A 15207-nucleotide genomic window follows, 5' to 3' on the forward strand; every position below is an offset into this window, starting at 1 on the left:
AGCACTGGCACTCCCTGAAGAGTGTAATTCTAGAATCCAGAACAGGGTCCCGACAAAGTTGAAAGATCCTTGGAGTTCCACTGTTCTAATAAAAATTGGCAAATGTGTGGATCCAAGAGGCTTGTGTGATTAGGGAGAAAGTATTAATTTGATGCCTACCTTTATGTTTCTCAAATTGGGATTATGAATGCCCTAACCCACAACCGTTATGTTACAATTAGGTGATCGATCGGTGTCAAGGCTAGAAGGTGTTATCGAAGATGTCTTGGTTCAAGTGGGAACTCTTATTTTCCCTTGGACTTTGTCATTCTAGATTTTGAGCCCGATCCTGATGTCCCATTTATTCTGGGATGGCCATTCCTAGCAACGGGAGGTTCATTAATCGATATGGCAGCTGGCAGGCTAATAATGAGTTCTCATGATAAGGCCAATGTGTTTGATGTTACTAATCAATGAAGTTGTCTACAATCACAATCATTGAATAGGAAATGATGGCCAAATTTATCAAAGAAAGGAACCTTTAGAAAAAGTGTTGATTAGGCAAGACATTGAGGGAGATATTGAAGCCCAAGAGATGGCTAAAGTGCTAAATGTCCCGAATGTGAGTATTCTTTGCAAGTTTGTGGAAGCATTGGATAGACTTAGGACCATCTCCTAAACCTTTGATTGAGGAAGCACCAAAACTGGAACTAAAGTCTCTCTCTTCTCACCTCAGGTATGCATTTTTAGGTGCCAATGAATCTTTACATGTGTTCCTTTTTGCTGCCTTGTCTAAAATGCAGGTTGAAGCATCATTTAAAATACTAAGGAATAGGAAAAAATGATAGGTTGGCAGATGGCTGACATACATGGCATCATCCCCACTTTGTGCATGCATAGGATATTCATGGAGGATGTGAACAAGTCAGTTGTGCAACCTCGGCGAAGGGTGAACCAGTGATGAAAGATGTAGTGCGCAAGGAGGTAATCAAATGTCTAGATGCGGGTATTGTCTACCCAATTAGGACAACAAGTGGGTTAGTCTAGTACAATGTGTACCTAAAAAGGGAGGCATGGCAATGATTACTAATGAAAACAATGAGTTTATCCCAACCAGCACAGTCACAAGATGGCGAATATGCATGAATTACACGAAGTTAATGAAGCCACTAGGAAGAATCATTACCCAATTCTTTTTATTGATTATATGTTGGACCGGTTAGCTGGGCAAGAATATTATTGTTTTTTGGATTACTAATCAGGGTACAACTAAATTTTGATTGCACCAGAGGATCAAGAGAAAACAACTTTCACTTGCCCGTATGGTACATATGCTTTCAAGAGGATACCTTTTGGGTTATGCAATGCTCTGTCTAATTTCCAAAGATGCATGATGACTATTTTTCATGATATGGTTGAATATTTTGAGGATATATTCATGGATGATTTCTTAGTGTTTTGGGAGTCTTTTGATAGATGCTTGGAGAATTTGAACAGGTTGTTAGCTAGGTGCGAACAAACTAATCTTGTCCTGAACTGGGAAAAATGTCATTTTTTAGTAAAGGAAGGGAATTTTTCGGGGCATAAGGTGTAAAAGATAGGGCTGGAAGTTGATCATGACAAAGTGGAAGTAATTGAAAAGATCTCCTCTCCCATTTTTGTGAAACGGGTGAGAAGTTTACTAGGTCATGCTGAGTTTTACAGGATATTCATCAAAGACTTTTCCAAGATTTTTTGGCCCATGTGCATTCTTATGGAGAAGGAGATGAAATTTGAATTCGATGAAAAGTGTGTGAAAGCTTTTGTGGTCTTGAAAAACAAGCTCATAGAAGCTCTGATCTTAACTTCCCTAAATTGGGAGCTCCGTTTTGAAAGTGATGTAGCGGTGGGAGCGATGCTGGCACAACGTAAAGAGAAGGTGTTCCACTTAATGCCATGCAAGCAAAACATTGGATGCAGCGTAAACCAATTACACTTTGACAAAAAAAGAAACGATAGACTTGGTATATGCTTTTGACAAGTTCAGATCTTACTTGGTAGGTACGAAAGTTGTTGTTTATACTGACCATGCAGCTATCAAGTATTTGTTAAACAAGAAAGATGCAAAGCACCAGTTAATTAGGTGGATTCTATTGTTGCAAGAGTTCGATATCGAGATCGAACATCGAAGAGATTTTGAAAACCAGATTGCAGACCACTTCTGCAGGTTAGTGAGTTCGTCACATGTGGGAGATCAAGGGAAGATTAGGGAGGAATTCCCTGATAAGCAACTATTGGCACTTGAGGTGACTGATCTCCCATGGTATGCTGACATCGTGAATTATTTTGTTAGCAGTTTGTTTCAATTAGGTGCAACCTCACATCAAAGGAAGAAGTTTAATAACGATGCTCGATTCTACTTATGGGATGAGGCATATTTATTCAAGCAAGGGCTGGACAAAATGATGGAGGAGATGTGTACCTGATTCTAAGATGAGAGAAGTAATGGATAGTTGCCACTTGTCGTCATATGGAGGTCATCACATTGGTGAATGCACTTCACATAAGGTGCGTCAATCAGGTTTTTTCTGGCCTACCTTGTTTAGAGATGTTGCAGGTTATGTGAAAAGTTGTGACCAATGCCAAAGGATGGGGCTTATTTTCGAGCGACGTGAGATGCCTTTGCATAACATTCTGGAGGTTTAAATATTTGAAATTTTGGGGATCGACTTCATAGGGCCATTCTCACCATCGAATGGAAATAACTACATACTTGTGGTTGTGGATTATGTGTCAAAGTGGGTCGAGGAAGTTGCATTACTAACGGATGATGCCAATGTGGTGTTGAAGTTCCTCAAGAAATAAATCTTCACTCGTTTTGGAACTCTGAGAGCAATAATCAGTGATGGAGGGACAGACTTCATAAATCAATTAGTGAAGAACATTTTAGCTAAATATGGAGTCAGGCAAAAGATAGCTACAAAATACCACCCTCAAATCAGTGGTTTGGTAGAGGTGTCCAATCGAGAGGTGAAGCAGATTCTACAAAAAAACAGTGAATGCCCAATAGAAGGATTGGACAATGATGCTTGATGATGTGCTATAGGCGTATAGGACCGCTTATAAGACACCAATCGGTACTTCTCCCTATCACTTGGTGTTTGGTAAATCGTGTCACCTTCCAATTGAACTAGAGTATCAGGCTTACTAGGAAGTTAATAAAATGAACTTGGATCTTGAACTAGACAATAAGAAAAGGATGGATTAGCTACATGAGTTGGATGAATTCCGACTCCATGCCTTTGAAAATTCCAAGCTCTAAAAAGGAGAAGACTAAACGATGGCATGACAAGCACATTATGTCTCGACTTTTTGAGCCCCGACAAATGGTATTGTTGTTCAACTCCTGATTAAGGTTGTTTTCAGGTAAGTCAAAATCGAAACGGAGTGGACCATTTGAGGTGGTACGTATGACCGACCATGGCTTTGTGGAGTTATGGAATGAAGGGAAGCAATCCACGTTCACTGTGAATGGGAAAAAGGGTGAAACATTATTTTGGAGAAGAGTTTAAATGACAAGTCGAGTTGAGCAATGAACGAGGGGAAGCTTGGTCGTGCTGCGATGTTAAATCAGATGCTACTCCGGAGGCAACATGAGGCAGGGTGTTTTTACAACTTCTTGCATTTTATTTTGTTTTAAAAGGGTAGTTTAGTGTACTTTTAGTTAGGGGTTGTTTCCTTTTCACAAAAAAATAAAATGAATGATGATATATTATGCATGTGTGTGTATTTTCATTTTTAGGAATCGATGGAGCACAGTGGAGTCCGCGACCTCACTGTGTCGCACACATATTCCCACGAGTGCAAGTGCCTAGACCACCAATAGCAAAGTGTCAAAGGAAAGTATGCGATATATCCGCGTCGCGGACTCTTTCATGAAAATTTAACTTTACAAGATGAGTTTCTATGGGAGTCCGCAACCTGAGTGCGTCGCAGACATGATCCTTGCTTAATAAATTCTTCCAGCGCATTAACTTACAAAGTCACAAGGCCTCGTGTCACGGACTTAGTAGGTTTTCCAGAACTGAGTGATTAAAAAGTTGGATTTTACCTGATTAATTGGACGAAAACCCGACCCCCATCTCCTTTTAACCCCTAAAATTGATGGTTTCACTTCATTTTGATCACAAACAGAGCGATTCTCTCCCCATTTCAACACTTCCATTTCCATATATCGATTCCTTGTCACGTACATTGAAGAAACTCATTCGAGTTCCTCACTTATTCCTTCTTTTTACTACTCAAGGTATGTTCTTGCTCTCTTCTTCTATTTTTGTGACAAAATTAGAGAAGACTTGTGATGTAGTTGTTGCTGTTTGTGAGGGGGATGGGTTTGAGTGCATTCTTGTTTAGAATAGGTTTTACAGTTCAATTATGCAATAGTTTTTAACCTAAATTTGTGATTATATGTGCGGAAAATTAGTCTAAGGATTTCAACTAATGTAACCACTCACTTTTGAATCATGCTAGTTTACAAATTGAGTTTTGAAACTTCATGTGAGTTAATGTGGAAAGTTGATTGAAGTGCTTAAACATGTCGTTTTAAGTTGTGGTTATAATTCTTCAATAAACCACTAGGGTCTGGGTTCGGATTTTTGAATAAGGGAGAATGTTTTGATTTTTATGCTATAAACAACTTGGGGAAGTATGAGTACCTTGTTGTTATAAAGTCGTTCTCAAGCATAAGTGTGGGCTGCCCTTCCATCATTGGATTTCTGTGATTGATATGTCGTATGTCTGTTAGCAGTTTGTTATGTCTAGTTCACAAAGGTAAGGCAAAGCAGTGGCGTCTAGCAGTTGCAAGAGAGTTAGGATTGACACCACGATCCCTCTAGCACCCTCAGTCCCAAGGGGACAAACTCAGCGGTATGGGGCCAAGACAATCATATCCAAAGGCAGGAAGTGGTACAAGTACCACACGGAAACCAAATATTTCTCCGATGTGGTTCTTAAGGATGAAAACTAGGAGAGGGACTTTCCACACATTAGGCGTCAACGTCTCGAGCTGCACATGGGTTTCATTTTTTAAAAGCCTTCTCAGTGCAATGTCAGCGTCATTCTAGAATTCAATGCAAACTGGAAGACTGATGCCCGTTCTCATCATGTTACAATGTGGGATGTTGAAGTTCCTTTGACTCTAATAGTGTTAAACCAACTTTTAAGAACCGTTGATGCCCCTTCCGATGTTCTTACTGGGATCAACGTCACTCCCTTGTATCAAGCGATTAGGCATACTCTTTGTGGGACTCAATCCACAACCAAATGGATTCGACAAGGGCATGGTGGCTATTATCAGTCCTACCCTTATGCTCACATGAATAGAGAGACCCGAGATTGTTATGAATTGCTTGATAGCAAGACTGCACTTTACAGAGGTGACACGAGACCGAGTCTGCTTGGTGTATGCATTGATTACATGGTTACCTATCAACATAGTAGTAGTGATCCCAAAGTACGAAAGCCAGGATATTTCAGAAAACGGATTCCTATTCAAAGAGTGCATAACCGCATGGATAATCTCACACCAACCCATCAATTTGAGATCCAAATTAGAGATTTTCAAATTGAAAATGCACAAGACAAGAGTCCACCTAAGGAGAAGGTATACTTTTGGTGGATTAATCACTAAATTGTGCAGGGAGGCAGGTATCCCAAAGGATATCGTGGATTACATGGCGCCTTTCTTCACCACATATCTCCATATCACCAAGACAATGGGCCCAGAAACTATGCATGGATCAGACTCACCACATCAGAGTGCAATATGAGAGATGACATGATCACAATGCGTACGTATTGCTTAAAAATGTTGCGTCATGGTAAATGGATGTCGACTTTCTTCTTAGGAGTAGTTCGACAAAATGGCGGCCAAGTACCCGTTGAATGAACATGCAAACGCGATGCTAGGGCTGGGACCTGAATATTTTGAGCCGGTTTGGGATGATATCCCAACAGATGAAAATAAGAGGTGAATCTCATCAGATAGTGAATCTAATTCTGCTGATGAAAAGGGTGACTTGTTAGCCCTCGAGGACACCGGCGGTGATGCCGGTATTGATGCCTAATCAGAGAAGCCCACCTTACCTTGTTTTCTTATTTTTCTTTTTGAGTCTTGTCTTACTGGGAACAATGTCAAATTCTAAGTGTGCGGTGGGGGATAATACCATTGTACATAGTTATTTTTGTGTTTGTTGTGTTGTTCTTGTTTTTGTTGTATGTGTTGTTTTTGTTTTGGTTCCGTGGTAGTTATTTTTGGTTCTTTAGAAAAGGACAGTTCCATTGAACTGTACAAAAAAGATTGTTTCTTACAATCGAGTCGGTGTCATAGTTGAATCAAGCCACCCTACGGATGATGACTGTCTTAAGGACTGGTTTCGTCAATTGAGTCTTTAGGGTTGTTTCTTTTTGCCTGAGGCAGCACAATTGTGGTGGAATAGACTAACAGTTGCGAACATGGGTAACTCTATTGTAAGACATCTAGGCTCTTTTATATTACTCCTTTGTTGCGTGTGTGCTTAAAATGAAGTGTGTCAGTAATTGAGTAAGTATACAATTATCAATTTCGAGATGAATGTGTGTCAACTGTGTAGAAATTGTGCATTCCTTTCTTTTGATTGAGATCTAGAACCTGCCCGGTGTGTTTGCCAACGAAAAGTAAGAGGATAAGGAATTTGAGAAGTGATATAGGCAATTCCTTGGTAACCCTATTTATGCCCTCCTTTACCCACCTTAATGTATACCCCTAGTTAGCCCCTTCGAGCCTTGAACTTATACTTCGGTAGTCTGCTGAGAAACTTATATCATTCTTTCTTTGTCCTCTAAATATGATCTAAAAGATCCAAGCGTTTTGTGCGAACAATAAAGAAGGAAGTGGAAGTTAAGTGACACACCCCAATAGAAGTTCTGGCTTTTATAAAAAAAAGAGTATATATGAAAACTTTAGACATGTATTGTTGGCTAAGATTAAAAGAAAATAAACATGGTTGGGGCTAAATTGTTGATATGAGAAGGAGAATGGTAGAAAGAGGTAAACTTCCATAAGATGGGGTCATTAGAAGAACACTCGAAATTGCATTTTGTTGGCACTAACACGTTTGGGAATAGAATAATTACTTATATTCCCAAAATGTTTCCTACTTGTCCCCTAGTCTACATTACAACCCTTAAAAGACCTAATTGATCTTGAACTTCCGTATCCTCAAAAGTAGTGGAGTAGTACACTAAGGGAAACCTTATGGCTCATTGGTTGTAGCAAGTGATTTTTTTGAGAATGTGAGCATAACTTGTTTCCCGCACCTATTTTATGTGAAATTATCAACATCTCGTGAATATGGTTGTTAAATTGTAGTGAGGGCACATAGTATGCTATGTTTTCGTTTAGCTATTGTAGTTGTTGTGGCCGAAGCTGAAAGGGCTTTTAGGTATAGTAGTAGAGTCGTAGAGTTTCTATAAGTGTGAAAGTGTTCGAGGTTGCACAAAGTTGTAAGTGTGGGGTGGTGATCTTAGGCGTATATATATATATGCCTAATAACCATTTAATCCCATTTATATAGACAAGTTGAGGACATTTTTGGTGGCAAAGTCAAGTATTCATATTCAGTTTGATTCCGCATCTTCTAACCAATATTATTTGATGTTTCAAGCTGAAGATCATTGGAAAATGAGCTGAATTTGTGGCACGAAACATAGGTCGTAAAGTAGAAGAAGAAGTGGCGGAAAAGAAGGGCCAAGAAGCTGGAAATTTTGCTATAGCGGAGCACCTTCTTGCTGCAGAGGCATTCAATCCATGCAGAGAAGGAACTCCCTATAACAGGGCAGTTCGCGATAGAGAAGCGTCGCGAGGGTCATTCCACCCATGAGCAATGATGTTCCAGGGAATAAAAGCACATCGCGGATATGGACACAAAAATTGACCCACATGTTTATTTTAGACTATAAATAGCATAAGTGTCCTCTCATTGCGAATCCAACTTTCCATGAATCTGGGAGCTAGGACAAAAGATAATTTTTGTGCCATTTTCTAGGGTTTTTTTCCTTCTTCTTCTTCATCTTGGTAAAGACTTGTTGTCGCGCCCCATTTTCGCAGAAAAATGGGTTTTGTGCACGACCTAACAACTCTTTTGGGATTTTGAGTTTGGAGTCGCCACCTAACGAATTAAGGCGCGTTAGGGCACCTATCTAACCTAACTAAGTCTAACTAAGGTCAACGAGCCAGAGAATTAGGGTAAGGGTTCAAATTACCTCGAGGGGAAGGTGTTAGGCATCCCTCGAGGTCCACAAGTGTGGGTCCCGGCCGTATCTCATGCAATCTATGTGTGGGTTACAAGTAGCAATCAAGGTCCACTTCATTATTATTCATTAATATGCTTGCTAAGTGATAACAAGTATAAAACAATTAAGACTATTTTATTAATTTAAACATGCGAGGCTAGAAGACAACAATAATAAACAACCAAGTTTTTTTTATTTATTTATTTAACATACGAGGCTATGTTATAGACAAAATTAATATGCGCAGAAGTAAAGTTTTGAAAATTGAGTAAGTTTTGAATATGAATTTTTATTTTTGAAAAAAAATGTTTATTTCTTTATAGGGATGATGCCACGATATTGTTGATCGCGCTCCTCCATAATAGATTCAATTTTGATTTGAGGTCGGTCTAAAAAATAGCTTATGTTTTTTTGAAAAAATGATTTAAAAGATTTAGTTCACACGTAGGCACATAAACATTTACACATAAATGCACATAATTCTTTTTGAAATTCATGGGTAGGTGGTACTTCCGAGGATGCGTCGGGTTTAAAAATTGGAACTAGACCTCATAGTTCCTTTGACTTTCCCACTAACGATAGGTTAGGAGATAGTACTTATAATTTACTTTCAAAATAAACAATGTCAAAATCAATCCAAAGTTTAAAAGGAAGATTGAATAATGACTTTTTAAGAAAATTATGTTACAAGGTTTTGATATGAAATATTTTTAAAGCCAAGTTAAATGCATGAAATGATTCTAAATTAGTATTAAGAAAAAAATATTGCATCATGAATGCGGAAAACAAATGGAATTACTAGTTAAATAATATTAACTAATTTTAGGGGAGGGCTCAAATATGCACAAACAAATTTTATTTTTTATGGACATGCTGAGAGTTTATTTACAACCCTATAGACATGATTTCTAGGTGTTAAAAAAAACAGAGTAACATATATATGCATGATTTTGTAAATGATGTGAACAATTTAATACTTAGGCATAGTTCTACGTGATAAGACAAATGAAAATTTATAACATATTTTAACATCTAACAACCTATTATATTATAAGGACTTGATTTTAATATTTAAAAAAATTAATGGAATTTATTTATTATTTTTAAGACTTATTAACGAAAGCGTCAAGCAAATTAAAAATTGATTAGATTATAACACCTACAAATATTAAATCTAGGCGATTAAAGACAAACCTATAGGCACGATTTCTAAAAAAATTAATGAAACAAGTAAGCATATAAATCCCCCTCCCCTAGACGACCCCCCAAATAAATTTATATATATGATCTTTTAGAGTTACAATTGTTACAACATTCGAATAAATAAAATAGACAAAAAATAAAAAATATATATATATATACATTCAAATAAACAAATAAATCTTTCTTCAATCAATCTTCAACTTGAACTTCAAGTTTGAAACCTGTCAAAATAATCAAATAACGGTTAAGCAAAACAAATTGATTCACCTTTTACTCGAACGAAGTAGCAAAATAGCAAAGAAAACTTGAATATTTATCGGAATATTAATGTGTTGTTAAAGTAGCAAGAGAGCAATGAGAGAAGAGAGAGTGATGAGAGAAATTTTTTGATTGAGAGTGAATGGGTTTCTGAATGAATAAAAGGAGTCTCTTTATATAGTAAAGGAGGGGGAACAAATAAAGGAAATAAATATTTAAAGGAATCAATTATAATACTATTTTCCTTATTTCAAAGGAGAGCCAAAATCAGAAAATATTACAATATTTCATTACCAAATATAAACAAGTAAGAATAAATTAATAAATTTAAAAATAAGAAAATCAATTAATTAAATATCACTTTTCTAAAAATATCACTTTTCTAAAAATATAACAACTAAGAATATATTTGAAGTCAATCAAGGTAAAATAAAATAATCAATTAAAATGACAATAATATTTTAAAAGATATAAGAAATCTGCAACTACTATTGAAAATTACAAGACTTACCATAACAAATAATAATCAAAGTGAAACCAATATACACTTAGCATGTCAATACCCAAATCACATTTAGCAGACTTACAGGAACTTATTATCATACAATATTGTTTTCAACATGGCTAAAACACATGTACTTTGCAAATTTTCAAAAGAAAAATCAACAAGAACAGCCCATAAGATCAAGCAAATCACAATATATTTTCATATTCATAACAAAATATTTCTGAAAACACGCAGAACATTAGGAAAATTAAACATCTAAATGAATAATAATAAAAAAAAACTAAAACAGAAACTAACCCAGACGGATCTGTCGAGATCCATCTCAAACAAAAGCTCCAGCACTTCATGTGATGTTGCTGACTGCCGTTGTTGTCGCCCTGTGTTGCTGGCCGGAGCAGCTATTGCTGTCTCGCTAGGCTGTTGCTGCGTGGTGGCTGTCGTCGGCCTGCAAAAGAAGAAGGAGAAGAGAAGAGGGGCGAGAGGGAGAAGAGAAGAGGGGTAAACGGAGGGAGAAAGAAGGGAAGAAAAGGGAAAGGGACATCGCTGGTCAGAGTTCCACTGGAGGATGGCGGCGTCGGCTGCTGGTTGTTGTTGCTGGAGGGTCGTTGCTCGCCTGAGAAGAGGATAGACGGACGGCCGCCGGGGCTGCTGGCTGGCGCAGGGGTTCTCGCCGGCGACTGGTGGCTGTTGCTGTCACCTGGCATCTCGCTGGTGGAGCTGCTGGTTGGTGTCGCCTTCCTGCTTGCTTCGCCAGCTGGAGAGAAGGGCGAATAGAGAGGGAGAGAACGGGAAGAGGAATAAGGGGCGAAGAGAGAGAGAGAGAGAGAGAGGAGAGGCGGCTTCCGTCCGGCTGTCTCCTCGCCGAAAAAAATTGGAGAGGAGAGGGGGGGTTGCGGCGGCTGGTGAGGGGGAGAGGGTGAGAGAAGAAGTGACTGAAAAATTTTAGGGATTATTTTTAAATGTTGAGAGAATATGAGAATTAATCACAACCGTTAGATTAGATAGAGATGAAGGATTAGGATTCGATCTAGGATTTATTTTTTCAGATGGACGGATGAGATCAAAAGATGAAGTTTTGAAATTAGATTGGCAAGGATATAGAATGGCTAAAATTGCAATTTAAAGTGGCTAGAATTAGAATGAAATAGAATAGAATAGGCTAGAATTTAAATAATTTTATTAAAATACTACATACATTAAAATATTTTGTATAATTGAAAATCATCTAAATTTTTTAAAACATTTGAAATAATATTTACAATAATTTTATAAAGTAAACTATACTAAAATATATTATTTTTTGAGAAAGAATTGACTAAAACTTCAAAACTTTAAGTAAATTTAAAATACGTATTTAGTTGAGTATAATCCTAAAAAACGGTTAAAGGTCGGTCAAAATTGGGTGTCAACAGCTGCCCCTTGGTTGATTGAGAATGAAGAATGAATTGTCAGGCAACCAATGTTGACTTAGTAGCCGATTTTGTCCGACCGACGAGAGATGTCAGTTGGATAAATTGAAACGATATAGAGTTGAAAATGGGTACGACCGAGACTTTGGTTTTAAGTCGCCTACATATCTCTGGTTATACGAGAATCAGGTCGTGTGTAGTTCTAGATTCAAGAGCAAATGAAACTCTTAAAAATTGAAAGAGCGCTAAGGTATTTGAAAGGCAGGATATCGGCTTGAATGGATAAGAATAGAGTAGCGAGAAAAGAGAGATTAAGAGGCTAGAAGAGCGTGACAGATAAGCAGGAAGAGCATGATAGAGTGAGGTTATCAACATTTGAGCAAGGTTCAGAGTATGAGTAGCAAAGATTTGATAGAGTCTTTGTTGTGATAGAGGATAGTGTGATAATTATAATCAAGGGCGATCGATCATATCTGCAAATTCTAGATAAAATGTTAGCTTATAGATAGATAAAGTATGACCAATAGTAATAAAATATGAGTTCTAGATAGATGACAAGAGGTGAAAAGGAACGTACTTGTTTGAGACGTAGTGCAAGCCTTGATAGTCTTTAACTTCTTGAATGATTGAAACCCATCTCTGAAAAATAACGTCAAACTCCAAAATATTTGATAGTATAAACATATAATAATATAAGAAAAATGTCTTGTTGTAAGGAGAGTCTAAACGTCATTTTAAGGCGGACGAGCCTAAACATCATATTTTAAGACGGAAAAGCCTAAATATCCTATTGTAAGGCGGAAGAGCCTAAACGTCGTATTGTAAGGCAGACGAGCCTAAATACCCTATTGTAAGGCGGAAGAGCCGAAACATCCTATTGTAAGGCGGAAGAACCTGAATGTCGTATTGTAAGGCAGACGAGCCTAAACATCGTATTGTAAGGCAGATGAGCTTAAATATCCTATTGTAAGGCGGAAGAGCCTAAATGTCGTATTGTAAGGAGACGAGCCTAAATGTCGTATTGTAAGACAGACGAGCCTAAATACCCTATTGTAAGGCGGAAGAGCCTAAACATCCTATTGTAAGGCGGAAGAACCTGAATGTCGTATTGTAAGGCAGACGAGCCTAAATATCGTATTGTAAGGCAGATGAGCCTAAATATCGTATTGTAAGGCGGAAGAGCCTAAATATCGTATTGTAAGGCAGACGAGCCTAAATGTCGTATTGTAAGGCAGACGAGCCTAAATACCCTATTGTAAGGCGGAAGAGCCTAAATGTCATATTGTAATAAGGCGGGAGAGCTTAAATATATATTCAGTCAATCGTAGAAGAAAGTTGATAATAGCCTCTTCAAAAAATAATCTGAGGATAGTATGACTTACATAGTAGCTCCTAAATATGACAGTACGCTCATATATAATTTATTCCTGCATCCAGAGAAAAATCGTAAATTTAAAAAGCGAGAGAGGGTCATACCTGTGCTTGTTTTGCCTTTACAGTTGCATTCTGTTGTGATGAAATTTTTGAGGATTTCTCAAAAATTTCTGCCCCAGTTTAGAGTATAAGATATATACTCGCTTTTTTTTCAAACATCTTTATGAAATTTTTTGAGGTTTCCACAAAAATTCTGCCCCAGTTTATTAGTAAAGAATTTTGATCCTGCTTCACTCAAAGAAAAAATTGTAAGTTCCAAAGAAAGTGATTGTCTAGTATTTGGACAATAAGGCTCGACTTCGAATTCAAGTGTCAATTATCTTCATGGATTGTTAATTAGTCTAGATTTGAATTTGTAAATGAGTGTTTTGAGTGACAATGGGAAAGAAAGAAAATTTATTTGATAGAGACCGGACCCATCAAGGGTTGCCTACGTATCCAAAAAGGAAATCAGGTCAAACGTAGTTCAGAATTATAAGGAAAAATGAAAGGAATGAGGAAAGCTTTGGGCATAAGGTCTGAGAACAATAAAGCTAACTTTGTTCATAAGAGTCTTGTCCATATTAATTTCTCTGATGTGATTTACGCTTCCTTGTCAAGTGCCTAACATACATCTTTGTAGGATCTCCTTGAACGATGAATGTATTCTCCATAGAAGGATTGCAATTGTTGTTTTGTCGTCCTTGTTGCACTATAATTTTTCCTTTTTCAATCATATTCTGAATCTTATTTCTCAATGCTGCACATTCTTCGGTGTCATGACCTTGAATGTTTGAATGATAGGCACAATTTTTGGATGGATCAAAGTTTGAAGTAGAGTGCTTGGGAATCCATCCATTTATTGGTCTTAGAAGTCTTTTAGCCCATAATCTCTGGAAAATGTCGGTCAAAGTTTCCCTTAAAGGAGTGAAGACACGAGGTTTCCTCACCTTATGTTGAGATACCTGAGGGTTGGAAGGCTCAAGAATAGCATGAATTTGCTCAATATTCTGATTTCTTTTTTTCGGAGGTATATAGGTAGATGCATCTTCGTTCCTTTCATCTGATGAGTCTTTCAGGACATGAAAAGATTTTTGTGTATCAGCAATTCTTCCAGACTGAATGCCATATTCTAACTCTTTTCCAATTCGAATTAGACTATCGAAACTTTGAATACCAGCAAAGAATAGGGTTTTGTAGTATATACCCTCAAGTGATCTAATGAGAGTTTGGACCAACTCCTCTTCATGCGGTAAGTGACGTATCTTGGAGGCTTCCATTCTCCATCGTATGACATATTCCTCAAAATATTCATGACTTAATTTCTTCAATTTGATCAAATTTAACATTGTAGGGTCAACCTTTTTATTAAAGTTGTATTGTTCCACAAAGTCTCGATCCATGTCTTCCCATGCGAGCCATTTGTCAAAATCTTGTTTGACGTACCAAGTGAAGGCTATTCCTGATAAGCTTTGAATAAATAACCTCATTAGGAGAGGTTCATTGTTTTCTAAGCCAACTAGCTTGCTGCAAAAATCTTTGAGATGTGCTATTGGATCCCCACGTCCGTCGAACATGTTGAATTTTGGAATTTTAAATCCTGACGGCAATTCAACTCCTGGGTGTAGACATAAATTTTTATATCTTAGGTCATGAATTGGTATTGAATTTAATCCTCCATTCACCTTTTTCTCCAAGTCATGCATTTTTCGCTGTAGTGCATCTAGCTTAGACTTCTCTACTTTGTCACCTATTCCCTCATATTGTGAAGCATCAAAATTGAGGCGTGTTGGAGACCTTTGTTGAGAGAGGGTGTGAGTAGGAATAGGATGAGGAGAGATGGTCCAAAAGGTACTTTGTGTTGGACGAGAAGATGGGTGATTTTTTCGAAGGTTGAACATATTTGTCATGTTGCGGGTTCTTAGTCGAGCCAAAATCCAAATACTAGACAACCTTTAGTCAAAGATGTAAATCAAACACAAAAGCCAGTTATTATATAGTGAGCCAAAATTATAATTTCAAATGAATGATATAATAAATCAAAACAGTTAATAGAATAAGGTCACATAATTGGTTCAAGTCATATTTGCCAATTTAAAGCTTAGAGTCAAAGAAAGTCTTTAATTA

General features: G+C 37.4%; 1 protein-coding gene across 1 annotated transcript; it reads right to left on the reverse strand.

Annotated features, from left to right (window-relative positions):
- Positions 1-13664: 13664 nt before the first annotated feature.
- LOC138347504 (uncharacterized) lies at positions 13665-14990 on the reverse strand. The gene has a single exon (XM_069295797.1). The coding sequence runs from the start codon at positions 14988-14990 to the stop codon at positions 13665-13667; it is 1326 nt and encodes a 441-aa protein (XP_069151898.1).
- Between the last annotated feature and the right edge of the window lie 217 nt (positions 14991-15207).

The sequence above is a fragment of the Solanum lycopersicum genome, chromosome 3 (genome assembly GCF_036512215.1).
Source record: "Solanum lycopersicum chromosome 3, SLM_r2.1".
Classification (NCBI taxonomy): Eukaryota; Viridiplantae; Streptophyta; class Magnoliopsida; order Solanales; family Solanaceae; genus Solanum; species Solanum lycopersicum.